The sequence below is a fragment of the Aspergillus heteromorphus genome, assembly GCF_003184545.1.
Source record: "Aspergillus heteromorphus CBS 117.55 chromosome Unknown BO70scaffold_11, whole genome shotgun sequence".
NCBI lineage: Eukaryota > Fungi > Ascomycota > Eurotiomycetes > Eurotiales > Aspergillaceae > Aspergillus > Aspergillus heteromorphus.
The window spans coordinates 266,645-293,242 of NW_020290416.1; the positions used below are offsets into that span (position 1 = coordinate 266,645).

The following is a 26,598-nucleotide window of genomic DNA, read 5'->3' on the forward strand; positions in this document are numbered from 1 at the left end:
ATGGGTATCGGTATGATTACACGGGTTGCGAGGTTACTTTATGTTTGCACACCTGGAGAGGGTTGATAAATCCTATAGTGATGAATTGTTATATCTTATACTGATAAAGTCTTATATACGGGTGTTGACAGTTCTTGTAGAGAGGAAGAGAGCCTGTGTGTGTGTGTGTGTGTGCGTGTGAGCGAGAGAGAGAGAGAGAGCTAAACCGCCGCCTCAAACCTCAAAACAAGTTTCTCCCCCCTCGGCTTCACCGTATACGCATCAATAGCCTCAATATCCTCATCATCGACAATCGACGTCGTGAAATTGGTATATATAGCCGCGACGGCCAATTTCATCTCTGCCACATAATCATCATTAGCCTTTCCATCCTTAACACATACTCCACCCACTAAAAAACATACAGGAAGGGGGGCAAAAAAAAAACCCATAGGGAAGGACCACCACCACCGCTGTTGCCACATACCTTGCAAAGCCAGATTACTCCCCACACACATGCGGCCCCCACTCCCAAACGCCCAGAACCAGCGCCTGCGTTCCTCCAACTCCCCCGGCTCATTCCCCTCCTTCAACCACCGTCTCGGCTCCCACGTCTCCGGCTCCGGATAGACTTCCGGATTGCGGTGCAGCGAGTACGCCTGTGCGCTGACCCTGGTGTTGCTGGGGATGTTATCGACGCCGACGAGGCTGCAGGATGGGGAGGGGGTTACTCGTGGCTGGATGCCTGGGATGGGGGCGTGGAGACGCAATGTTTCGGTGATGATGGCGTCGAGCAGGGGGAGGGAGTCGATTGATTTGGGGCTGGGGAGAGCGCGGGAGGAGGAGTCCGGGCGGGGATAGACGAGGGAAGGGGAGAGGGTGAGGAGTTCGGTGCGGAGGGACGTTTGGAGGGAGGGCTGTTGCGAGAGGCGCCACATGAGGTAGGTTAGGGCGACTGCGCTGGTTTCGTGGCCGGCGGTTAGGTGGTCGTAGAGTTCGCAGGCGATTTCGAGGCGTTGGTCCGCGGGGGGTTCTTTGCTGTTGCTGTTGTCTTTTGGTTTGGAGATACTCTGTTTGAGATGCTTGTAGACCATGGGCTCGATGGCGGGGTCGGTGGAGGCCAGGCACTCGTCGGCCTTGTCGCAGAACTGCAGGCCCCAGGCGTCGAGGATCTCGTTGGCTTGGTCGCACCATTTGGGGATGAGACGCAGGCCGAGACGCTTGGTCCAGGAGAGGAGGTCGGGGACTTCCTGGTGGTAGAATTCGAAGGGCTTGCGGCTTTGGTACAGGGATAGCATCTTGCGTCGGAAGGCGGAGTCTTGGAGGAAGTTGGATCCGTTGGCGAGGCCGTAGAGGTAGGCAGATACGAAGTCCATGGTTAGGCCTTGGTTGAGGTCGAACATGTCGATTGGCGTGTTGGAGGTGACGGCCTCGTGGAGGATGGGGAGGAGACGGTCGAGGATGATGGCCTCGGAGATGAGGTGCATGTGGGGGGATGATTGAAGGTAGGATTTGCTGTATATGTTGGATAGCATTCTTTTGCGCGCGGAGTGGGTTTTGTTGCCGGTCATCGTGAACATGCTGACTGTTCTGTAGGGGGTCAGTCACAGTGGGATTGGTAGTGAGGATGATGCTTACCCGAACGACCCGAAGACACGGGGGTACCATTCATGCTTCTCGAAACCGCCGGTGTAGATGGTCTTGATGCCTTTGTCGACGCAGTTGACCGAGACTTCCGACGGGGAGAGTCTCACGATGGGCCCCAGGTTCTCGTGGGCAGATTGGATGGTCCGGTTGTTCTGGGCCTTGAACCGTTTCCAGATGATCCACGCGGGGGATATCGGGGCTGACCAGTGCGCGTTGGGGATCTTCGACAGTGGCGACAGGAAGACCGGGTATATGATGGCTCTGTAGGAGAGGAGAAGGATGCAGAGACTGGCTGCAAGAGCCGTGAAGGCAGAGACTGCCATGGCAGTAGGTGAAGACTGAAATAATATAAAGCGGTTGCGATAGGTCTCTTGGGGGGTTTTTTTTTTTTTTTTTTTTTTTTTTTTTTTTTGATCAAGAGTCAAGAGAAGTGTGGAGCTGTATAGGGCCGGTCGAAGGCTGCTTCTTCAAGAGGAATTAGAGGCAATTCCCATACAAGGATGCGATATGGATGTCTTCGTATGTCACTAGGACGGGATGGATAGTACTGTGACTTGTCAAAGATCCATGTCAAGGTCTCGGTGAAATGTCAGCTAGTCAATGGACGAGTCAAGTACAGACTGACACAGGACCTTCCAGTGGAGAGATGAAGTAGATAGACATCAATCAGCATGAGTCACCAGAAGCAACAGTGGAGGGAGTTCACTGGATAAATGGGCCAGATGATAGCAGCCGATGCGATGGAGATAACAGAAAGAGGGGCGATAAGATAACTAACTAGCGGAAGCAGCCGAGATGACATAATATCACCACTGCATCACCACCACCACCATCAATCTGCATCCACGGGTTAGTAATAGATCAATACTAACTAGTTAGTTATTGCTTGCACCACTCCGATTGCCCCCCATTTTGGTAAATTGCCAGTGATCGCTCAGCACGGCCTGAGGACGCCAGATCTACCATTTCACTTGCTGCCACCGCTGCAGTGAACGCCCCCCTGCACTGCCGCACTGCCGCACTGCCGCACAGAGAATGTCGCGTTGATGGCCTCGCCAGTGTGGCCGCTCGCCTGGCGACTAAGCAGGCCCATAACTTGACCAGAGGAGTACAACGTAACCTCTCCATCTCCCTCACCTCCTCCCATCCTCCTCTAACATCGTGGTGCAGAGATTTACGTCCCATCCGGTGCCTGGTCAATCTTAGCCCGGACGACGACTCAATCCGGTCTGTCCGCCACCATGTTGGACCTTCTGCCTCCGGAGATCCTCCACCTCATTGCAGCCCAGCTGCCGCGCGCCAAGGACCTGGCAAGCCTGGCCAAAACCTGCCGCCGCCTGCATGAGGTCGTTGGGCCCGAGGACTGGCACAAGTTCGTGGCGACCAAGTTCCCTGGCGTCGAGACTCCTCCTCTGGGAGTGGAAGCCGCCCAGGCCCTCACGTCTCGCGCTCGAGCTGTCGACAAGCACGCGGTGGTTGGACGATTCCTCTATCCCCGTCCGGACGCGCTGAGGCTTGGCGGAGAACGCGCTCTGCGACGCGACAATCCCACGCACGGATATCGCCCGGCCCTGGACTCGTACGAAGTGTGGCACGGCCCATCCTGGAACGATCGGAGGGAAGTCCTGGCCTGGGGCGCGGCCGACGAGTTGTTTCTGCGCGTCACGCAGTCCGGTGCCAATACCCGCGAGAAATGGGTGGCGTTCAATGACCTGGATCACAGCAGCAGCCTGGATGACATCTGCGGGGTCCATCTCCTGCGTCCCGAGCATCCGGCCAAGGAGTCCCAGAAGGAGCATGTTATCTTTGCCCGCATGCGTGGCGAGCTGGTTCATATCTCGATCGACCCGGAAGACGCGTCCCTCCAGTACCGTCAACGATTCTTCACTGCTGGCGACATCGAATGTACTGATCTGGGCCCCGGCAAGGATCCGGTTCTCTCTGCCCACCAGAGCGATGGATCGGTCTTTCTCTTCCCCACTACGTCGGACGAGGACAAAGTATGGCCCTTTGCTCGCCTCAAGCTTGATAACGACAACCTCAGCCGCAACAGATACTCCAAGTTTCTCTCGCCCAGCTTGTTTGCGGTTGGTACCGGTGGCATCGACGATGCAATCGCCATCTCCGTCCTCAGCCAGGAACGGGTCTCGCTGAGTCGAGAGCTCAGTGCCGAGGACGTGGATTTCGAGAGATGGAGTTTCGATGTGCCTATCAAATCCCACGTCAACGCCATTGCCCCTCTCGAGGCTACGGGCAACGTTTTTCTTGCATCCTGGGGAGATCGAGCGGTCAGGTATGAGATCTCCATGACTCCGATCCCTTCACCGTCTTCTATATCTAACTAACATGACCAGACTTCACGACCTCCGCTCCAACAGTGACTTCGAACAAGCCTACCGCGACACGACGGATCCGAACCCCATCTACTGCGTGCAGCCCTTCGGCCACAACGGCTTCGTCGTCGGCTCCGGCGGCAACGCTCTGGTCAAGTTCTTCGATCTCCGAATGACCAAAACCGAAACCTACAGCTACCGCGACCCCCACCCTGGCCCTTCCCCAGCTACTGGCAACCCCAACTCAATCACCACCGGCCTCGCCGATCTCTCCCTCGCATCAGTCCATGGCCTCAGTCATCCCCGCAAGGGATTCAACATCTTCCTCTCCCACCCGCCCCCCTCCAGCTTCATCCGAGCCACGCGCGCCCGCCGCATCGCCCGCCCCTACCGCGGCGCAATCTACACCATGAGCAGCCCGTCCCCATCCTCGCCGACCATCTACACCGGTATTGCGGATGGCGTCGTCCGACTGGACTTTGTCTCGACGGACGACCTCTACGGCCCGTGCAAGGAGTGGTACCGCAACCCGCTGATGCTCGATCCCGGCAACGTTAGCGACTGGAATCAGCCCGATCGCGTCTTGGAGGTAGCGGGGTACGACCGGCCTGAGACTTTGAGTGCTTCGCTGGCGCTGCGCTCGCAGGTCCCGTTTGTGACCATCAACGAGGAGAACATTGATGACGAGCAGAGAACTGGTTGGGATCGTCGCTGGGAGAAAATTCCTGAGTCGGGTGCTTGGAGAAGACGGTAGTTTTGCTCCTTCGTCTGCTAACCCTGGGTGTGGGCTTTCCAGTGGGGGATTCTGCCTATTTAGCTGGTCTGGATCTGGTCTGAATCTGGGCTGAGTGTGGGATGAGTCTGAACCTAGCGGATGGTTCTGATTCCGGTTCCTCATCTCGACACATACCTGCCCACCCATACGGTCTCAAATCGAAGATACGCATCAGCATGGTTCATGTCTCTTTTCTTTTTCTTCCTTGCTCTGTTTCTTTTTGCCTCCTCTGCCAAAACCATATTATCCATTCCATCTTGGTACCGGTTCGTTCTGGATTACATGCAGTGGGATGACCCGTCACTCGCTCAGTCCGTCATTCTGCCCGTCCGTCTTCTTCTCATTGGTGAAATTTCTTCTCGTTGGTGAAAGGATAGACAAAACGAGAGCCAGACAGACGATGGATAGATGGGGATAGAAAGATAGATGGTCCGTTCGGCACTAATCAGGAACCGACCGACTGACTGGATTCGCCATTTGCGTGGCTATCCGTCATGGTCATGGTCATGGTATCTCTCCTACCCACTACCTACACCTACCTATCTACTTACCGACACCTAAACTTAACATATGGATTGGGGTCTACGACTGGATATCCAGAGAGGATAGGATAGGATAGGATAGTTGGTTGGTGGTTAGTGGTCGGTCGGGAACTTGGGATTGGCAGGGCTGGATAGTTTTTTGATCTTGCCTTCTTTTTCTTTTTCCTTTTTCCCGCCCCCTTTTACATGGATGGATCTATTCGGGGTTCATCTGCATCATCACATAATCTCAAAAAACCATCGAGAAAATCCAGGAAACCAGACATGATCCCTGTAAATGGAATGGTGAATGGATACAGATAGTGAACTTTCTCCCCAGATATTTATACCTCCTCCTGCCCTTGGAGAACTTATCCTCTAGCGTGCTCCTGGAACATCATTTCCAAGGTTTGGTGTCATACATGTGGACCAGAAATCATCCCCGCCTGGTGTGACACCGAGCTAGCTGTGACAGACAGACTCATATGGCCATTTGGCATTCCAGGATAGTGTCGGTAAGAATCTTTCCGGGCAGGTTGTCTGATGGTCATTTTTCTGTCAATTGAGTCAGAAATGTCGAGACTGTTAGTCCAGTGGAAGGGCATTAGCCTGTTATGTCATGCATATGCACCGTTGAGGGACCGCCCCGTTGGCGTGGATAAGATGTTGTGTATGTGTTATGTAATTATGCAGTGTATAACCACCACCGCGCCTGCCTTGCCAGCATGGTTGTACCTACCATTTATGTGCAACTGTTATTGTTTCTACACACTGTGATTGTTTGAATCTTGTCTTGCTCCTTCCTTCCCAACATCATATTTGTCTGCGTTTTGAATGCTGACCTCGGCGGACTCGAATACTTACTGTACAGCTCTCCGCCCGCCGTTGCTCGTTAGTGTCCGCTGCCGCCCCAGCTCCATGCCCTCCTCCCGTATTGGCTCAGGAAGGAATGACCTAATCCAACTCTCTTGGCTCCTCCACCCTCCTGCTGCCTGCATCGGCTCTCGGTCCTGCGCCAAATCGTACATGTCGCTGCTGTCTCCTGAGTGCCTGACCCTTTGATCTTTCTGTTCTTCCGGAGCATCTCCATTGACCGACCGAGCATTCTCGCCCACGGCCCGCCCCCCCCCCCGTGTGATCCTTGCCAGCCTTCCCGACCATGTCCACTTGGTCCCCGATACCTCCTGAGTGATCCAGGCCTCCGAAGTCCGATTAGCAGCCATGAGTAGTCGTGATCGCATGCGGGGCCCTCCGCCCGGGGATATCCCTCCTCAAAGAGACCCTCGTCGACCGGCTGACGGTCGCAATGGCGGCGGTGGTGTCGCCGGGTCCGGCGACACGATGTCGAGGGCCGAGAAATTCGAGGACGAGAAGAGGCGGATCATTCATAGCTGCTTCACCAAGTTGGACAGCGATGGCTCCCGTACGTGTATTCCCAATTTGACGCCTTCCCCGAGGCATCCTGTTGACTGTTCCTCTCCTGCATCCAGTGGTCGAGTCCTACATAACACATGTCCGCATCACGGAAGATGCGGCGTATCCGTCCACCCCCGCCCCTCCCAATTCGCCGCCTGACAACAAGAAACCTCGAGTCATCATCGTCTCGGTCAGAAGGTCGGGCAGAGTGCGCATGCACAAGGCCAGGGAAAACAACGATGGCTCATTCTCCATTGGCAAGACCTGGATGCTGGACGACCTCTCCTCGATCCAATCATACAACGCCTTTGTACCGACCTCGCCGTTGGAGCAGCAGTACAACCAGTGGGCTGGCAATGTTGGATTCTTGGTCACCGTGGGAAAGCCATATTACTGGCATGCACGGACCTCCAAAGAGAAGGAGTTTTTCATCGGCAGCTTGCTCAAGATCTACAGGAAATACACTGGCGGCAAAGTGCCAACCTTGATCGGGTTCGACGAGCGTGAGCGCCAGTTGCTTGCTGGCGCGGCCGCTGCGCCCCCTGCCCCGAAAGGCCCTCCACCTCCTTCTTCAGGACCCTCGCGGCCCGAAGTGACGGTGCCTCCCCTCCGGCCACCCTCCTCTCAGGGTAGCCGTAGCCGGCCTCAATCGCCGTATTCGAGCCGCGCGCCGAGCCGTGATGGACCCAGGCGACCACCGCCCCCCGAAGAACATGTCTTGCGATCCCAAAAAAGTCGTGACCATATGGGAAGGCCATCTACCGGACAGTCCGGCAAGAGCGGCACCCCGCCATTCAGCCCGCCCCAACATGCCCCGCCGATGCCCCCTGACCAGCGCGAACAACCGCCTCCGCGTGCTGCGGAACGTCTCGTGACCGATACGAGAGTGCCGAAGGTCCCTATTATTTCACCACCCGAGCCAAGGAACAGGGAGTTCCCCTCTAGCCTGCAGGCTGCCCCCGTCCCCGGTCAGCGAGAACGGCCGAGTGCTAGCTCTGAGGAGATCAGCTTGGGGAACGCCAACCCGGAGGCTCGGCCACCGTCCTCACGCGATGGACGACCAGGCCCGGAGCCCAGACCTACGCTTCGTACTCAGGATCTCGGCTCGAGTCGTAGTAAGGATGGCCTTCGACCGACCACTCCAGGATCGGTCTCTGGGGACAATCGCCCAGCCATGCATAGCCCGGCAAGCAGCCTGGGGGCCAGGTCACCTTTGAGAGATGCGGGCGAAAGGAGAATGGGCGCAAAGACACAGGCAGACCCTCGGGAACTCGAAGCTTCGAGCAGCTCCATCGCTCTACCCCCAGTCGAGGTACCGGCTGCATTGACGCCGGGCGCGTCAGGGCCCAGCAAAGCACCGCCCCCCGTCGATCCCCTTGAGCCTGCAGCAGCCACGTCTTCTATCATGTCGGCTCCAACGAAGATCCCGGAGCCCGTCGAACCTGTTGCGGATGCCCTGGCAACGTCACCTCCCGTCAGTGGTCTCGAAGACGCCGAGACTGGAGAAGAGGAGTTTGATGCCCACCGTCCTGGTCTTGGACCGATGATAAAGAAGAAACAGACCAAAGACATTGCGGGCGCGTTTCGCAAAGCTGCCACTGCTTACGGGGCTTTCAAGCCGCGACCTGGAGGTGCCGGAGAGAGACTTCTGGCGGCAGCCAAGAAGCAACAGAAGGCCGCAGATGAACCTGATGGAATCACCGGTGTTGTTCCCGCCCCGTCTCTGCTTCGGACGAACAGTGATAATGTGATGTCGCCTGAGACACCGGACTCCGAGATGCCTCCGGCCATATCGACCCCTGTAGAAGAGCAGCCGCCAGCGCAGCCCGTACAGCCGGTGCAGCCATCAGCACCCCCACCCATCGTCGTCCCGATAGAACCGCCTACGGTCGAAGTTACGCAAGCCGCCCCCGTTGACCCGACGACCAGTTCAACTGCACTTGCAGAGTCAAGGGATACATCCAGAGCGGCAGTGAAGGTTGATGCAGACCAGAGATCGAGATCCGTGTCCCCCTCGCCCCACGATCGTCGCCGCAGACGCCATGAAGATAACACGATCAAGTATTGCCAAACACTTGGAGTCAATCCCACGATTCTCGAAGGCCGTGGCATAGACTTTGATGACATACTGACAGATCTCGGCTGGAACGGACGACTGAGTGACGAAAAGAAGATCGAAGATCTAGAGGCAGATATTCGCCGCGAGATTGGGCGTGTGGAGGCTACCAGCTGGCTTGGTAACCTTGAACAACAGGAGGGCAAGCTCGACCAACTTGCGAAACTCATCGACAGGACGGTCGAGGAATGTGAAGAGCTGGACAATCTTCTCACTCTATACTCCCACGAACTCAACGTAAGTTTCCGTCCGCTGGGAGTCCCTTAAGGACTTTTCCTTCGCCATCTTGGTACTTTACTAACCTGGCGCAGACTCTTCATGATGATGTGTCATATATAGAGACGCAAGGCCAAGGTCTGCAAGTTCAAACCGCTAACCAGAAACTGCTTCACAACGAGCTCCAAAACCTACTCAAGACTCTTTCCATCTCGTCCAACGACCTGCGCGCTTTGAAGGAATCTTCATTGAGCAATCCCGATGGACTGCGCGATACTGAGCTTGCCCTGTCAACGTTATACAAAGCGATGCTGATGATTGATTCCGACATACGGCACAACAGGAGGCGACTTGCTGATTCCGCTGGGGATCATGGAAGCTTAGGCGTGTATGCCGATACGGAAATCGGACAGATGCGCGCAATCCAGGAAAAGAAGGAGGAGTACCGTGCACACTCTCGAGTCTTCTTACAACGGCTCAAACAATTTATGGCCATTGCCTACAAGGTGGCGGAACAAAAGCGGATCGACGCAGCAGCCAACTCCCAAAGGGATCCCTTGAAGCTCGATAGCGAAGCCCGGGGCTACTGCCGTCGCGAGCTGTGGCAATACCATGCAGTGACCCTCTTTGCACGGGAAGTCAGTGCGGGGGAGTGGCATGCGCTCATCAACCTCTACGAGCAACAGGCCAAGCAGCCCTACCAAAATGATTTCCGGGACAATAGTCTGGCGTGGAGGAAGTCGGCGAGAAAGCCTACTGGAGAGGAGCAGGAACTCCTCTTCACCCATCAGGAAAAGGAGAAAGAGTCCGAAGGCATCACCATGGCTGCGCGCAAACTAACCGTGAGAAGAGGGAAAACTATCCGCGCCGCGGCAGGTCTAAAGCCTTCCGGCGATAAGCAGCGCGGCAAGCTCGAGCCGTGCGAAGTATTCGCAGGCACACTTAACGAGACTCTCAACATGATTGCGGAGGAGCAGAACTTCATCGTCCATTTCTTTCATCTCAACTCACTTTCCATTGTCGACTTTCCTGATCTGGTTGCTATGGGCGCTCCTGACGAGCGCAGAGTACCCGGCTTCGGCTCCAAGCAGCTGCACGATCCCGACCGGGGTATGGCAAAGAAAGTTGAACAGGTTTTGGACGAGCTATTCTCGTTTTGGCCTACTGATATGCAGAATCTCGTGGACTGGGCCCTCGGAGCCGATCCGCTGTAAGTTTCACCGTGTACGTATTTGTGGCCCGGTTGGACTAATCCGTGTGATAGGCAAGGCATTGGGATTCTGCTGGCCATGGAGAAGGCCATGGCCGAGTTCGACGATACCAACCAGGACTTTATCATCCATTCCCTCCAGAAGCTGCACACCCGGCTGCTTGGTCTCTTCAATCGGTTCGTTGATGAGCAGATCCGAGGCATCGAGGAGACCAAGGTTAAGGTGAACAAGCGAAAGGGGGTGATCTCATTCATGCGAGTCTTCCCGCACTTCTCTACCGCGATAGAGAACATGCTGCTACAGGAGTTCTATGACGTCCGGGTGAACGTCAACGAAGCCTACGATCGCATCAACCGGGCCATGTGGGAGTCGCTGAAGTTCATCGCCAAGGAAGCGCCGGGCCAGCCAACTGGCGCGGCCGCCACCACCGGTGACCCGGAAGACAAAGCCATCCTGAACTACCACATTCTTCTGATCGAGAACATGAACCACTACATTGAGGAGGTCGATGTTCGGGGCCTGCCGGTCTTGGTGCGGTGGCGCGACCGGGCGCACGAAGACATGCAGGAGCACTTGAAGCTGTACCTCGACTCGGTCATCCACCGGCCCCTGGGCAAGCTGCTGGAATTCATCGAGTCCGTTGAGAGCATGCTGGCCACCGGCATGAGCCCCACGGACATTGCCATCCGGCCCAGCCACTCGCGGTCGGTGGCGAAGAAGGTGCTGGCAACGTACGACGCGAAGGAAATCCGGCGCGGAATTGAGATGCTGAAGAAGCGGGTCGAGAAGCACTTTGGCGATGCGGACGACCCGGGCCTCAGCCGGAGCTTGGTGCAGAAGGTGCTCCGGGCATGCGAGGGGCGGTTCGAGGAAGCGTATGACCGGACCCGCCGCGTCGTGGATACGGTGTACGAAGGCCAGCTGGAGCTTGAATGGCGCAAGGAGGATAGCATGGCGATGTTCCAAAAGTGAAAGGCGGTGTCACTACTTGCTTGTTGGTGTCTCTTTAAGGTTTTTTGCCCTTGCATGCCGATCTGTCAATTGGCCCTTTCGAGGGCACTTGTTCGTTTTGCGCATCATAGAACGGGCGCATGGGTTGGATATTCGCATTTGCCCGTGTTCGTGTCTTGTCTTGTTTTCTCTGTTTCCGTATAGTACCCATCCATGCATGCATGCCTGCCTTTTGATGTATCTATAGCCCTGCAAAGAGGTAACGGTAACGCTAACGGTAACGGTGACGGGGGCTGCTGCGGCAGTCCTACTTGCATTTTTTTTTTCATGGATCTGAGCATATACCCACACGTACACCGTAGATAATAGATCTGCAGATGGGTCCGAATCATCGGTGGCTGGTTGTTGTCTCCGGCATGGCCATTGCATATGGTCGGCAGATAGTAACTTAATAGATACGTTGGAGTAAACTACTCCGTACTCGACCGGACAAGCCACCGGGGAGAGATAGTCGGGCGATCTTAACCCTAGAGAGATGACGAGAACCGCGCGAGGCACCCAAAAAAAGAAAAGTGAGCAGCAAAGCAAGTCGCCGGGACTTACTCCTAGTTAGTCTCCTACTGACTGGGACTTGGGAGACCAATTTAGCGGCCCAGCACGGCGAGCCAGTGAGAAGGGGGCTGGTCCGGGCTGGTCCAGCGCCGTCCCAGACTTCTGAAGGCCCGGGTGGTGGTTTTTTTTTTTTTTTTTGGCCCTGATGGATTCAGGGGCCATGTTGGGTCTGTGCTGGGCCGGTCTCAGTAAAAGTAAGAGTAACATGTCAGTCAGTCTGTGACTATCTTTGTTGGAGTGTCAGTTAGTTAGAGGGGGTTTATCATGCGTGACTATTGAAGAATTAAGTACCTCTCTCTATGTACGGAGTACTCCGTACAAGTGACTTGTTTCCTGTCTGGGGTGCCGATTGTGACTTGTACTATATTCACTCTGAATGATCTGGAGGGGTGTGTTATTTTTTATTTCTTCTGCTGTATTTTTCATAGATCGCCCCCTCTCCGAATCGAGAAAAGAAACCCAGCTGGGTAACGTGCTGATGAAATCCACTGGCTGCATCGATCGATCCAGCTGGATCCATGGATGGGTAGGGATAGTGTGCCACATCCCGTTGTTTGGCCTGACCGGCCCCAGGCACGTATCTACCTGGGATGTTCGTGTGTTTTCCGTACTGACCGACTGCAAAAGGAGAGCGACTGATTGATATCCAGACAATATAGATACGTACGTGTCATGCCGCGGCCAATATAGCGATCAATTAAAGTTAATCAAAGCCCATTGCGTACTCCGTAGTTTGCAACTTCTCGCCGCGCCGGTCCGAGTCTAGCCTCAGGCACCGTGTCCTTCTCCGGCCTCAGGCCCCCCTCCTCATCCTCCTCCTCTCCTCCTCTCCGCCTCCCGCTCCGATCGCCTCGACCTCTTCGCTCCAACTGACTAGTCCGGCTTGTCTGTCTCTCTCTCCCCTTCCCTTCCTCCATCAAGCATCATTCGGCCCTACCCTCATCCCTCCACTCCCCCCCTCTCACTGCATTGCTTCCCCCCTCTTCCTCTCTCTCTCCCCTGTGTCAATTCCCTCCCCCTCCCTCTCCTTCACCACCCCTCCATCTATTCACCTCCAATCCTGGGTAAGCTTCCCCCCCCCCTTCGTTTCATCTGTGTGCTTTCTCCACAGTTCCTGCCAAGTGAGCACCTCCTCGGCTCCACTCCCAATTCCACTGCTAGGGGGCACCGACGAATTTGTCGACGCAGGACAGAAGCTTGAGGAATCAATTAGTGGTGTCCTCTGATTGTGATGACTACTAGCAATGGCACTACCGCCGTTATTATTATTCACTATTGCTCCCGTCAATCGCGGCGCTCATCGTCACTGAGACAGACCCTTTGCGATATCCCGCTCCTAGATGGATTCCCTCCTCCACTTATCATGACCCTCTTGCTTGACACGCACACCAGACAACACCTGCGTTTCGCTTACTAGAACCTCTCTCACTAACCGCACATACCGTGATGGTCATATAGTTACACCCCCCCCCCCCCCCTCCAAATACCCCCTATCCCGCCGACCCAGGAACACGGACACCATTTCCGCAAGGCACAATCGAGTCGCACTCCGCACGCTTCGGGAATCGCCTGCGTCCTCCCTTTCCTCCCATAGGACAGCACCTGCATGTAGCGCCCCAGTCGATCGATCAGACAGAATTCCTAGTCCCCTCATCGACCCCGCTTCCTCGGTATCCCTTCATTCCTCCCACGCCCATCGCGACCAACACCGCGGCGGGGTGTGCTCTGCAGTGCCGCCTCGATCGCAGATATGCCCTGGCGGCCTCTGCCTCGAATCGCTTTCGCCGTCGCCATCTATCCCTTCCAGCCGACGACCCCGGCCGACCTGCCCCTCGAGCTGGGCGATGAGTTGTACATAATCGAGCAGGGCGGCGCCAATGGCGAGTGGTGTCGCGGCTACCTGGTCGCGCCGCCGTCCTTGCTGGCGGGCCTGACCAGCACCAAAGGCCAAACCCTCGAGGCCCGCGTCTTCTCGGGCATCTTCCCGCGCAATTGTGTCGAAATTCGCGAGGTGTTGGGCGACGGAGAAAAGACAATCACAAATGGCGACCGGTCGAGCATGGCCCTGACGGTCGGTGCGGAGGGGGATGTGCGCCGCAGCGTGGCCTCCTTTCACGACGACGAAAATACGTTCGGGGAAGTGTCTAATGTCGTCATTGCGAAGAAGGGGAAACCCTCGCAGATATTCATTCAGAAGCAGGACGACGAAAGTCAAGGCAGTCCCGGAAGCCCGCGTTCCCTCCATAGAGATCTCCTCAGGACACTCTCGATGCAGCTCTCCCCCCTTGCCGTGGCTCCGCGAGACCCCAACGCGCCGAAACCAGCCGCCCCCGTGCCGATGCTCAAGATCGGTGATGAGACCCCCACATCGCTCTCCGAGCCGCTTGTCGACGAAATCGCATCGTGTTTGCGCGAATGGCATTCCACCAACCTCCACCAACTCCTCCTTTCGCGCCAATATGACCCGGTGGAGGAGATGTCTAAGATCGTCGAGGAGCTCGATTTTTCACGACGGCAGCTACTATACAATGTGCTCACCGCACAAGAAAAGGAATCGCTACGACAGGAGGTGGTCTGGAAGCTTGTCCGGGGAAACAAAGCGCTGGGCGGAGATATCATTGTGCGCGATCCGGAGCAGAGAGGGCGCCTTCTCACCGGAGAGGATTCGGCCATTGATCTGGCGAGACTACAGTCCGAGATGAGCATGCTTGATAGCAGCCCCACGCAGCAGTCTGATACAGCTGCGCTCCATCATTTGCTGCTCGAGGTCAACGCTGTCTCTGGCCATGCTCCCGGGCCTGTAACGCTGGCCGTGTACCTGTGTGCGCAGTCGGAAACGGGCGCCCTCACCCCCCTATCGGAGACTTACCTCTTGGATATTCCTTCGCCCGAGACGTTCGCCAGTATGGGACAGAACGCCAGACTGAAAACACTATTCACCGACATTAGCAGCACGGACATCGGTGACGGTTCGGCAAACGGTCCGAAGCTATATCTGATTGTTGCCGTCCGTGCACCGGAAATCACGTCCGTGGTAGCTCCGCCACGATCGTCCATCTCGCGCGATGGCTCGACTGCCAGGCCGCCGGCCGGGGTCAACCCCTCGGTCAAGGGCAGCTTAAGGACTCGCCGCAGCATGATGTGGACGTCAAAGCCGCGCGGCATACAGAGCCCCGAACAGGGGAAAGAGATGAACAAAAATCCCCCGCCATCAACCGCAAGCAGCACGAGCACCACCAAGGAACGTTCTAACAGTCAGCCTGTCAAGGATACGACCCAAATTCGTACCGTGGGAGTCGGCTTTCTTGAGGTTTCCCAAATTATCCGCCAGGAGAAGGACAACGAGCAGGTGATCAATATATGGTCGCCGTCTGAGGAGGCCGAGGACAAAGAGGGCCGTGGCGACGGCTTCGATGGAGTAGTCCGCACGCTGCTCCCGAGCGCCAGTGGTAAGTACGTGCGGTCCCACCGGGCCGCTAGACTCCATTTCCAGCTCTATCCACATGCAAACGCCGACGCGGACGACCTGGTTCGCAAGAATCCCACCAGTCTGCACAACGTCATACAGACCAGGAGGATTGGCTTCTCCCAGGCCCCGACCAAACCCAGATCCGATATCTACGTGACCATCTCCCACGCCACGTTCCCTCCTGAAGCGCTCCTTTCGCATCCCCAGTCGGGCCAGGTTCCGGTGCCAGCACATGCCGGGCATCGCAACCTCCAGCTGACGCTTGAGGTGCGGACATCGTCCGGCGCACGTGTAGATCGATGTGTCTTTCCCTCGTCCAACACCCCCGCGCAGACGGCGTGGCGGACTACAATAGCTGAAAGGGGGGCGCCTTGGAACCAAACTATTCGTCTCAACATCCCCACAGACCAGCTTCAAGGGTCGCATCTGATCATGAGCATTGCGGATGCTCCCGAGTTTCCGTTTGCGTTGGCATGGATGCCTTTGTGGGACAATCAGGCTTTCATGCGAGACGGGCCTCATCCGCTCTTGCTGCATGCTTATGATAAGTGCACGTCGAGCATTGAGAACGGGAAAGGTGCCTATTTATCGCTTCCATGGAGCGCACTGGGCAAGAATGAGTCGGCAAAAGACGAGGCCATTACCGGCCCATTAGCCACCCTACGGCTTGACACGCATCTGTGCAGCACAGAATTCTCCCAAGACCAAATTATCCTCAGCCTGTTGAACTGGAGAGAAAGGCCGGTGAGTGAGGTATTAGATACTCTCAAGAGGGTCCTCTTCGTGCCGGAGATCGAAATTGTCAAGCAGTTTAGCAGTGTCTTGGACTCGCTGTTTGGAATTCTCGTCGAGAATGCCGGCAATGAGGAGTATGAAGACCTGATTTTTAACAACCTGGTGACGGTTCTTGGTATCGTTCATGACCGGCGGTTCAACTTGGGGCCATTGGTTGATCACTATACCGACAATCAGTTTAACTTTCCCTTCGCTACGCCATGTCTCGTCAGAAGTTATTCGCGTCTGCTCCAGGCCAGCTCCGACGCTCAGCAGTCGCGGAGCCTCCGCGCGACCTTCAAGGTTGGGCGACATGTCCTTAAGTTCATCATCAATGCGCGGCAGCAGCAGAAGGCCAAGGAGGAGGGCATCGGCATCACCAGGGTGCAGTCGACATTCAACCGTGATTTGCACACGATATTCAAGTCGCTCGAAGCTCTCATGAAGAACCCGTCGCCCGCGATGGTGGGGAGCAAGACGCTTGTTGTTCAGCACTTCCACACCTGGCTGCCAGAGCTTTCGAAAGTACTCAGTCGGGACGAAATGATCATGATTGCGCTCAGCTTCATCGACTCGTGTAAGGACGTCACAGGCATGTTGATCCTCTACAAGCTGGTCTTGATCCAGCATTACACTCGCCTGGACATATTCGGCTCCGGTTCGGAGCGACGGAGTCTGATATCCAGCTGCATCGGCTGGCTTGCACCGTACTGGGGTGCGACGGGGGCCATATCCGACTTGTATCGTGATCAAGTCCGGTTATGCTGTGCGATTGTGGCTGAGCTGATGAAACAACCCGATCCATATCTGTATGAGTTTATGCCGAGGATTGTCTCGTCGTATTACTCCATCATCCCTGATGGTGTTGAAGAGACAGATTACCTTTCCCTGCTTTTCAGCAAGTCATTTCCATTCCAGGTGAAGTCTTCAAAGTACACGCAAAAGTTCGACGAAGCGCTGGTGGAGCTGTCCGCAATCATGGCAGCCGCTACGACGATACCCAACCCTAAGCGACCTCGGCTGAAGGGTTTGGAGCTTTCGAGCTTTCTTTCGCAGGCGTTTGAGGTGCATACCTCGATCCTTAACTGCGAGGCATACCCGGAATCGTGGCTCAGTGTCCATGTGTACAACCACCGGGCGACTGTCAAGAGTCTCGAGTTCCTGGGCTCCATCTTAACGAGTAAATTCCTTCCGGCGCCGGATGACGCAGAAACGTTTGACACGAGACTATGGGAGAACTTCTTCATGACTTTGCTGAAGGTGGTCTCGAGCGACGCTCTCGCCCTGGAGACTTTCCCGGAGCAGAAGCGACGCGCCATCTGGAAGATCGCAGGCGATGTTCGGGAACAGGGTGCCGATCTACTGCATTCCAGCTGGGAAGCCATTGGTTGGGAGACCACCGACGAGGAGAGAGAACAGTACGGGCTAAGCAAGCTGGGTGGCTACCAGGTGCAGTATGTACCTGGCCTGGTGGCACCGATAATCGAGCTGTGCCTCAGCGTTCACGAAGGGCTCCGGCATGTGGCTGTCGATATTCTACGGACGATGATCTTGAGCGAGTGGAGCTTGAACGAGGATCTGTCTATCATTGAGACGGAGGTTATTTCCAGCCTGGATAACCTGTTCAAGAAGAAGAAGAACATGAGTGAGAATGTGGTTCAGAAACTCTTCATTGGAGAACTGTCGGAACATTTCGAAGGCTACGAGGACTTCGACGAAGACTTGTCCAACGCGGTCAAGGCCTTGATAGCGACCGTGGACGAGCTACTCGACCTCTTTGTGGCCTCCCAGGGCGGTTCCATGGCGGAAAGTCTGCATACTCTTCGACTGATGGAGTACATGAAAGACATGGGTCGCGAGGATATCTTCATCCGGTATGTCCACGAACTTGCCCAGGTGCAGGCGGCAGCGGGCAATTTCACCGAAGCCGGACTGGCGCTCCAGTTCCATGCCGATCTGTACGAGTGGGATCCAAAACGAGTGCTTCCCGAGCTGCTCAACCCTGCCTTCCCGGAGCAGACGTCGTTCGAGCGAAAGGAGTCTTTGTACTTCTCGGTCATCCAATATTTCGAGGATGCGAAGGCTTGGGGGCATGCACTGTTGTGCTACAAGGAGCTCGCACAGCAGTATGAGGACACGGTGGTGGACTTCGCCAAGCTCTCGAGAGCACAAGGCTCCATGGCGAAGATTTACGACGTCATTGCGAAGGAAGATAAGCAGTTCCCACGGTACTTCCGCGTGCTGTACAAGGGTCTTGGCTTCCCGGTTACTCTGCGCGATAAGGAGTTCATCATTGAATGCGCGCCGACCGAGCGCATGGCCTCTTTCGTGGATCGCATGCAGAAAGAGCACCCCGCCGCGCAAATCGTGTCGTCGGGAGAGCTGCAAGATTACGAAGGCCAGTTCCTGCAGATCAACCCTGTCAGCGTCCAGCGAGATGTCGACCATCCGGTTCAGCAACGGGCCAAGATCCCACAGTCTGTCCGGGACCATCTCTTGATCTCCGAGCCCTGCCACTTCAGTTCGACGCTGAGAAGACACACGCGCGACGTCGACGTGAAGGAGCAATGGGTGGAGAAGGTCGTCTACACCACTGCAGATCCTTTCCCGAACATTCTCCGCCGCAGTGAAGTGGTTGAGGTGAAGGAGGTGGCGATGTCGCCTCTGCAGACGGCGCTGGAACGGACCTGGCGCAAGACGCAGGAATTGTCGTTGTTACAACGGCGGGCCGCATCTGGCGAAGACACGAGCCTCACTAACCTCACGGAAGCCCTGGAGCAGTTGCTTGAACTCCACGCGGCCACCCCGAACTGCGTCGCGGTGTACCGCCAGTTCCTGCCTGACGAGGACGAGGAGGACGATGGCGTAATGACGCCGAAGCCCGTCGACCCCATGAGGAACGCCCTGGCGGTGGCTCTCGTCGATCATGCGCTAGGCATCAAGCAGGCGCTGGCCCTGTTCTACCGACCAGCCCACCAGGCCACGCAGGCGGAGCTCACGCGCCGGTTCGAGGAGGCGTTCGCGCCCGAGATCTTGTCCCTCCGACCGAGCGAGCAGGAACGGCCTCAGTGGCCTCGACGTAAGTCGCCGAAATCCTCGGAAGAACGGCAGAAGCTGCCTGCTACGCGGGCGCTCAGTCCCGAGCAGGAGATGATGCGCACACGGAAGAATCACAGTCGCAAACACTCGGCCAAGCAGTCTGTCAGCCACCGGATCAGCGTGATGAACCCGTTCAAGCGCACCAACCATGCGGCGAGCAGCTCGGTGGCTACGGTGCAGGAGACTGCGAAGGAGCCCGACAGCAAGGCCAAGGAGCCAGAGAGCAAGGTCAATGGCACCGCGGAGCATGCCGGGGAGGCGGCCGACCAGGACGATGCGGCGACCATCCACAGCCGGACGACCAACCAGTCGCGCGACACACAGAGCAAGCGACGGAGCCTGCTCGGCGAGGTGCTGCACAAGCACACGTCGTCGCTGTCGATCGCGACGGAGGGCAGCAAGAAGCAGCGGTCGCGCAGCGCGTCTCGCGACACGGCCGGGCAGTCGTACGAGAACATCAGCCGCACCACGTCGCACCACACGGACGGCACCTCGACGGACGACCGGCCATCCATCGCGAGTCCGAAGGGCGGATGGTCGACGATCCCATCGATCAGCGACTACCCGCGGCCGCCGACGCGGAGCAGCGCGACGTCGATCCGCAGCCCGGAAATCAGCAGCCCGACCAGCCACACGAGGCGCGACTCGGTGCTGAAGCGCTTCAGTCTGCTGAAGGGAGTCAGTCGCAAGGGCAGCCGTCTGGACTTCCGGACGGAGACGCCGGTCCGTGAGGAGTGATCTATCTCTCTCTGCCTTCTTTCTTTTCTTCTCTCTTTCTTTTCTGCTCATTTATTATTTATTATCTATTTATTTGAATTTCTTCATCCAGCGTCGCGACATGGGCATTCTTGCATTGCAGCGTTGTTGTTTGTCCGGTCTTCTTTACTTCTCTTCTTTTTTTTTTTATCTTCCTCCTCTTCTCGCTCGATTTTTTCTATTTTATCTTCTTTTTCAACATATCCCGGCCTGATATACTTTTTAGTGAGATACCTATCTACCTACCTACCTACTTCCTACTACCTACGCTACGCATTCTTCTCCTCCTTCTCTTCCCTCCCTTCTCTCCCTTCCCTTCTTCTTCCTCCTCTTTATTTTCCTTCCTTTCTTTCCTTCCTTTCTCTCCTTCTCTTCTCATCTCTTCTTGGACATCTCCTTTGTTGGCTGTTGGCCTGGCCTTCCTTGTAACATAACATACGTACGGATCTGCTTTCTTGCCGCTGGACCTGGACCTGGACCTGGACCTGGATTCTGATACCCGGGATGGGTGGGGGGTTGGATAGGACGGATAGGATGGATAGGACTGGACTGGACTGTATGGACTGTATAGGTAGCTTTGAATGGACTATAGACGTTTTTTGTTTGTATTTGTAAGCTGCTTTTAAGGGGGGGGGGGGGGGGGGTAGGGGGTTGTTTATGTAGGGTGTCTTTTTTTTTTTACAATTTTGGGGTATGTTTTTAGAAGGATATGGTGAAACAACACCAAGTTGATTAAAAAAGGTGTCCAACCAGGAATATATGGATGGGATGATACAGTGTTTGATAATGACGTCACGCTAGAAGTCCTGAATACTACCTATCATGTTACCTCTAATGTTTTCTTTTGCGTAGATGGATGTGTATCTTGCTGGATGGATGGTGATAGTATGTATGGATTGAATTGAATTGGACTGGATTGGATTAGATTGGATTGAATTGGACTGGATTGGATTGGATTGAAGACAATCAATTATTCAACATATACCAGACAGTCCCCACCCACTACATCACCAAATATGGTACACCAACTTAAAACTACCTAGTAACTAACCAACCCCCCACAGTTTAAAAGGGCTGCTCATGCGACGAGAAAAAGAAACATGAGACAAATTAAAGAGAATCAGTAAAGAAGTAAGGGAAGTAGAAATAACAAATCATCATTATTCATGAGGACAAGTGAGTATCAACAGGAAAAAGGGACAGCCGAGTATCAACGGGAAAAAGGAACAAGTAGGGATAAAACAATAAGAAACAGATCTAGTCGGTCCGTGGTGACGTGGTATGGTAGAGCATATATATGGGGATGGGAATGGGAATAAAAGAGAAACGAGGGGTGGGTAATCAACCCATTGTAGGTATCACAGACGGACAGACAGACAGACAGACAGACAGACAGACACAGACAGAGGAGAGGAAGGAAAGGGGGTGCCAATATTCATTCATCCATCCATCCATCCATCCATTCATCAATGCAAGCCAGGCTTTTGCGGTGGTTCGATCTAGACTATCGACATTGTTCCTGTCATGACCACTGCTCACTTAAAACTCCGGTATCAAAGTAATCCATCCAGTCAAGAGTAAGAAAAAATAATAAAAAAAAGGGCAGAGGATTCAGTTCCTATAACTCAATTAGCAACCACAATCCAATCCAAAAACAAACCAGGAGGGGGGGGGGGAAAGGAAGGAAGAAGGAAAAGGGAGTGAAACATACAACAACCCCAACGTCAAATCACCATGAATCTTGGCCTTCAACTGCACCTCGATGTCCAGATTCAGATCCAGTCTCAACCGCAACTGCTCATCCTTCCCCTCCTCCTTATCCTGTCCACCACCGCCCAGCACCCGCCCACCGCCTTGCCCGCACTCCCCGTCACGCCGTTCAGCGCATTCCCGCCGTGTTCTGCACCAGATCCGTCGCCTGGCCCACCCCGGCAGTCCGCCCAGCGGGCCCCGTCCTGTCCGCCCTGCTGCTGTTGCGTGCGCTGCCGGCGCTGTCGGCGGGGACGCTCCACTTGGCCGTTGTCCATGTCGTCTGGTGGGGGGACCTTTTGCGGGGGTCGAGAGCGTCGTTTGCGTTCTTGCGGGGTGAGATGGCGTTGTTCACGCTGTGGTTCGGGTTCTGGTTCGGAGTCGGAGGGGGTTCTTGTTTCACGGGCTCGGGGGAGGGTTCTTTTTTGGGTTCGGGTTCTTGTTCTTGTTCTTGTTCTTGGTCTTGGTCTTGAGGTTGAGGAGAGGGTTGAGGAGGTTTATTCTTGTTGAGTTTGGTGGGTGGTTTCCGGGGGGGAACTGAAGATGATGCCTCGGCTTCTTCTTTCTTTGGTTGATCTTCTTTCTGGTTAGGGTTAGGGTTATCGTTGCTGTTGTTGTTGTCTTCCTGGGAAGCAGCCGGGTTGGGGGGATCCTCGTGTTGGGTGGGAGAAGAAGGACGAGAAGAGTCAGGCTTATTCTGCTCGGACATGCTGAAAGAGAAAGGAAAGAAGGATTATAAACAGGCGCGACGGTCTGCTGATAGGGGACACTCTCTATATAGGGGAGGGGGGGCTCGGACGCGGGCTGTCCAATGGCGGGGGATTATTTATAGCCTCTTGGCCTTGGGCCTTGCTAACCACGGGCTCTGACTTGCAAGCAAGACGTCGTCATCGGTCGTATGTCATTCGTGCTACATTCTACTATTACTATTACATCCACAACACGCTTGCGGGTAAGGGGGGGGGGGAGAAAGACTGGGATCATCGGGTGGTTGGGGGGGGGGGGAAGTGACGTCGTTGATGATAGTACTGGGTCCGAGTAACTGGGTCTGAATAACTTGGGGGGGGGGTTCGGGGATCAGGGTACTGTACAATGGAGATACAGTAAGAATGTAGTCGGAGAGAGTAAGGGTAAGAGTACTAATCTCTCCAAGCACACCAATGAGGGCAGTTGCTGGCGACATCGGACCAGGGCTGCTGGCCAGACGTGAAACGGGCTCGAGTGGCCCGTGTCCACCTGGCTGTCGGATGAGTCTCCACAACGGCCTTTCGTCTGACGCCCGCCGACGTCAGAGCTTTCTCTGCTTCTCTGCTTTTCTGCTTCTCTGCTGCTTCTCTGCTTTCTCTCTGCTTTCTCAATTGTCCTCCGTCATCTTGTTCCTTGATCGAGGTCCCGTCCATGTCCATCGTGCCTCTCATGTTGGTGCCCGTGCCCGAGATCGGATATGCGTACCGTCAATTCGAGCCGTCCGTGGTTGGGGAAGATTGTTCCATGGGTGGATTGGCCACTGTGGTGGTCAACGACTGTAGATGTAGTAGAAGCGAAGTACTGGCACAGAGATACTTCGTGGGTACGGCCGTGCTGAACACAGCTGTACTGAGCAGTTTACTACTGTACTACTGGGGATATCTAGTACTCCTGTACTCCTACACTGTTGGAAATTCGGATAGAATTCCAGTGGACCCGACCATCCTGCTCGATGACGATTTCCCCCCCCCCGCGCGTCATCGCCTGACCTCCACCACCCACCGTTGAACCGCTTCTTGGCCTTCCTCGCCCCCTGTAATAATAATTATGATGGTGATGATGATGATGCGATCATCGCCCGCCATGCGATGATGAAGCCTTGCAGCCGGCGCCCAAGACGTCATCCCTCAGCCATCTCACCCAGGGCTCCAGTGCATGCCATGCTTCTATTCCGTCCCTAGTTTGCGATTATTCTCTGGGGTCGATACGTTTATGCTCCGAATCGGGCGACGACCGACTGACTACCGCTGCAGGGCTCCGGCGCTGTTATTCCCCTCCCCGTATGTAAAGCAATCCTCCGCCCGGCCGCCCGACTCACCCTTCCTTTCCTCTCCCTCTTTCTCTCTCCTTTCCTTTCCCTCTTCCTTCTTAATTTCCAGACAACATCATAGATTCTAATCGGGTGTTTTCTTGCTTACTTACGGCGGCCCGGGTCGGATATCCTCCTATACCTACTCCTACTCCTACTCCTGCTCACACTCACACTCACACTCATCCCCCACCGTCCACCTCCTATACCAACCATTGACTGAACACCCACCTAATCAACCACAACAACCTCCAAAATGGCCACCGCCCAAGCCGAAAAACCTGCCACCAAAACCTTCGCCAACGACCCCGACGACGTCTCCGACTACGACTCCGAAGAGGACTATAGCGACGACGAGCCCCAGCCCCAGCAAAAACTACAATCACAACAACAGCGCCGTCGGCGCCAACCCGTTGCCCAGGACGAGGACGACGACTACTCCGATGAGTACTCGGACGAGGACGACTACGACGACGATGACTACTACTCGGACGAGGAGGATGTCCCCGGCACGATGGAGCGCTATCAGCCCATGACCATCAGCAGTCGGGACGCGGTGGCCCAGCAACCCATCGCCAACGGTGGCATGCAGGCGGCCGGAGAGAAGGATGGCGACGACTGGGAGGACCAGGACGGGATGAAGTTGAAGTTGGAGTTGAATCTGGATATCGAGGTGGAGTTGAAGGCTCATATCCACGGTGATTTGACACTGTCGTTGCTGTAAGTTTTTGATCCCTCTCCTCGTTCTTTTCTTCACTGTTGTTTTTTGGTTTTTTTTGTTGAATCGGGTTTGGATGTGGCGGGGATGTGATGTGTGTTGCGGGGTAAAAAGTCCAACCCCAAGAAGAAACAGGGGGAAATTATGATCACCACTATCTACCCATCCATGCAATCGCTTAATTCTTTACTTAGTACGTGAGGTCGATGTTAACGGTTCACCCATCTCTCTCCAGCGCATGATCGAATCGATCGATCACTCGAATTCCTGTCGGCGTCGAGTCGAGTCGAGTCCGATCGTGGAGACAAAACGAACGAAAAAAAAGATGGGGCCATCGGAAGAATTCCTGAAACATCGCACTACTACTTGCCACTCCCACCACTCCCACTCCACCACCACCATCATCGTCATATCATCATTACTTGTTCCTGACGGTTCCTGACGATCCCGATATTATACTTTCCCATCTCGTCCTTCCAACCGGGAATTTTACTTTTTTTTTCTAGGAGCTGGTCTGTCTCGCCTCTTATGACGTTCATGAAGGATTGATTGATTACAAAGCGGTTGGTTGATTATGTCTTATCTGTGTCTATTTGTTCGTCTGTCTGTCTATGTGATAGAGAGTCTATCCTACCTGGGTGCTCGATTGTCTGCTTATCAGTTCAGCTGTGTCCGTGCGCGATTATACCATGTTGGCATGGTTTGGTTTGGTTTGGTTGTTCAATTTAATCCCATTGGGGTTCGTCAAATGTGTTTATATATTCCATATTCGTGGTGCTGTCTTTTCCACCATATCATATACATAGCCCATTTCAGACATGCAGACCGGAACCAGAGCCCGGTGGATAATTCGCCGACCGTAGATTCAATATTAGATGGTGGTTTGTAACTACTGGGTGAGTGGGTGTAGTTCTGGTTCGGATTGGAAGGGGACGGACGAACTCAGAAAATATATCCGGGGTAGTGGAACTTTATCTGCAACGCTAGTAGCCAATCTCCAACTCCATTATCTTGATTCATTTAGTTACAGTATGAAGCTTCAATCTAATTGGAATGGAATCTCCCTGTGCCAAGGATAGGAATACAATATTCTTTTTTCAACCCTTATAAGGAAGAAAAGAAAAGAATTAAATAAGTAAGTAAGTGACTAAGAAGAAATAACATCAAGTCAATACAGATCCAAATCTAATAACCCAACCCAACCCAACCCAATCGCAGTGTAATCCCCACAAAAGACTTTAAAGGTACTGATTATAGTTATTACATGATAAGTTTTGTCTTTCTTTTGACAAGTTTCACAGTTCAATAAATACAGTATTAAAGTGTCTTTTCATCTATCTACCCACCTATATACTATAGGTACGGGAGGTAGCATTATAATCAGGAATCGGGATTCAGGAATAGCCTTATTTTTTAAGTAGATAAGTAAGGATAGAATACAATATTGGGGGGTAACTCGGTGGGGGGGGAAAGATGCAATTACAACAGTACTTACTCATAAATGATACGTTCATACCACTTATGCTATGGGATATGGATGGATGGAAAGAGCTTCGAAGAGTGCGGTAATCGGGTACTAGTTATCGGGTATAAGATAATGATCAATCAGTCAATCAATCATATGCAATGGAATATGGATCTTCTGGGCTGGGCGGGGTTGAGTTGGGATGTATGTATATATTAGCCACACGTGGCTTGCTGGTTTTCTTTTATACTCTGTGTGGATACTTTTATCTAGTTTCTAGTTTCTATTTGTAGCACCTGCAGTGTGACTCTGTCATCTAGGGAGGAGATAGTAGTTAAGCGGTGGCACGTACTAGGTACATCTATCTTCTCAATTATCAGTTATGTACGTGCCAGCAGGCACTATACATATTACCTATAGGCGCTACTATCAATAAGGTAATTAAGGTATTGTTACTACGTACATAGTACATCAAGATAAAGCAATTCAATGCAGTATGACTATGAGGTAGGTCATGCATGATGTCTGGCCTGGCTCTTAGGTACTAGGTGAACACCGAGGACTGAGGAGTGTGGTGGGGTATCACTTGATCAACGTTAGCGTTTCATTATCGAAGAGATGATCCCGTGCGTAGTATGATGCTGATAGGGTCGAGGTTTGTTATGTTGAAGTTTAATCTTGATATCTACTTACTTACGTGGGTACCTATTCATTCGATGCTGAACTAAAACCCAG

The 26,598-nt window shown here is 54.3% G+C and overlaps 6 protein-coding genes across 6 annotated transcripts; 4 read left to right on the plus strand and 2 right to left on the minus strand.

Moving 5' to 3' along the window:
• Positions 1-110: 110 nt before the first annotated feature.
• BO70DRAFT_387057 (cytochrome P450) lies at positions 111-1,949 on the minus strand (the record flags this gene model as incomplete). The annotated part of the gene is made up of 3 exons (XM_025545875.1): positions 111-340; positions 467-1,569; positions 1,618-1,949. 3 exons carry the CDS (start codon positions 1,947-1,949, stop codon positions 201-203), a joined length of 1,575 nt encoding a protein of 524 aa, XP_025399615.1. The 3' UTR covers positions 111-200.
• Positions 1,950-2,867: 918 nt separating this feature from the next.
• BO70DRAFT_291108 (F-box/WD repeat-containing protein) lies at positions 2,868-4,713 on the plus strand (the record flags this gene model as incomplete). The annotated part of the gene is made up of 2 exons (XM_025539386.1): positions 2,868-3,919; positions 3,981-4,713. The coding sequence occupies 2 exons, from the start codon at positions 2,868-2,870 to the stop codon at positions 4,711-4,713; spliced, it is 1,785 nt and encodes a 594-aa protein (XP_025399616.1).
• A 2,776-nt stretch (positions 4,714-7,489) lies between these two features.
• Positions 7,490-11,459, plus strand: BO70DRAFT_361818 (GTP-Rho binding exocyst subunit SEC3; the record flags this gene model as incomplete). The annotated part of the gene is made up of 3 exons (XM_025543135.1): positions 7,490-9,024; positions 9,099-10,213; positions 10,268-11,459. Coding segments are annotated over 3 exons (3,569 nt in total), but the record flags the coding sequence as incomplete, so codon positions are not given.
• A 1,830-nt stretch (positions 11,460-13,289) lies between these two features.
• On the plus strand, positions 13,290-20,032 carry BO70DRAFT_404449 (guanine nucleotide exchange factor DCK1). The gene has a single exon (XM_025547075.1). The coding sequence runs from the start codon at positions 13,528-13,530 to the stop codon at positions 19,855-19,857; it is 6,330 nt and encodes a 2,109-aa protein (XP_025399618.1). The 5' UTR covers positions 13,290-13,527; the 3' UTR covers positions 19,858-20,032.
• A 1,304-nt stretch (positions 20,033-21,336) lies between these two features.
• Positions 21,337-22,441, minus strand: BO70DRAFT_361820 (uncharacterized protein). Its single transcript, XM_025543136.1, has 3 exons — positions 21,803-22,441; positions 21,587-21,696; positions 21,337-21,493 (listed from the first exon to the last, which is right to left on the minus strand). Exons 1-3 carry the CDS (start codon positions 22,331-22,333, stop codon positions 21,487-21,489), a joined length of 648 nt encoding a protein of 215 aa, XP_025399619.1. The 5' UTR covers positions 22,334-22,441; the 3' UTR covers positions 21,337-21,486.
• Positions 22,442-23,476: 1,035 nt separating this feature from the next.
• On the plus strand, positions 23,477-24,752 carry BO70DRAFT_361822 (uncharacterized protein). The gene has a single exon (XM_025543137.1). The coding sequence runs from the start codon at positions 23,937-23,939 to the stop codon at positions 24,402-24,404; it is 468 nt and encodes a 155-aa protein (XP_025399620.1). The 5' UTR covers positions 23,477-23,936; the 3' UTR covers positions 24,405-24,752.
• The last annotated feature ends 1,846 nt before the right edge of the window (positions 24,753-26,598 follow it).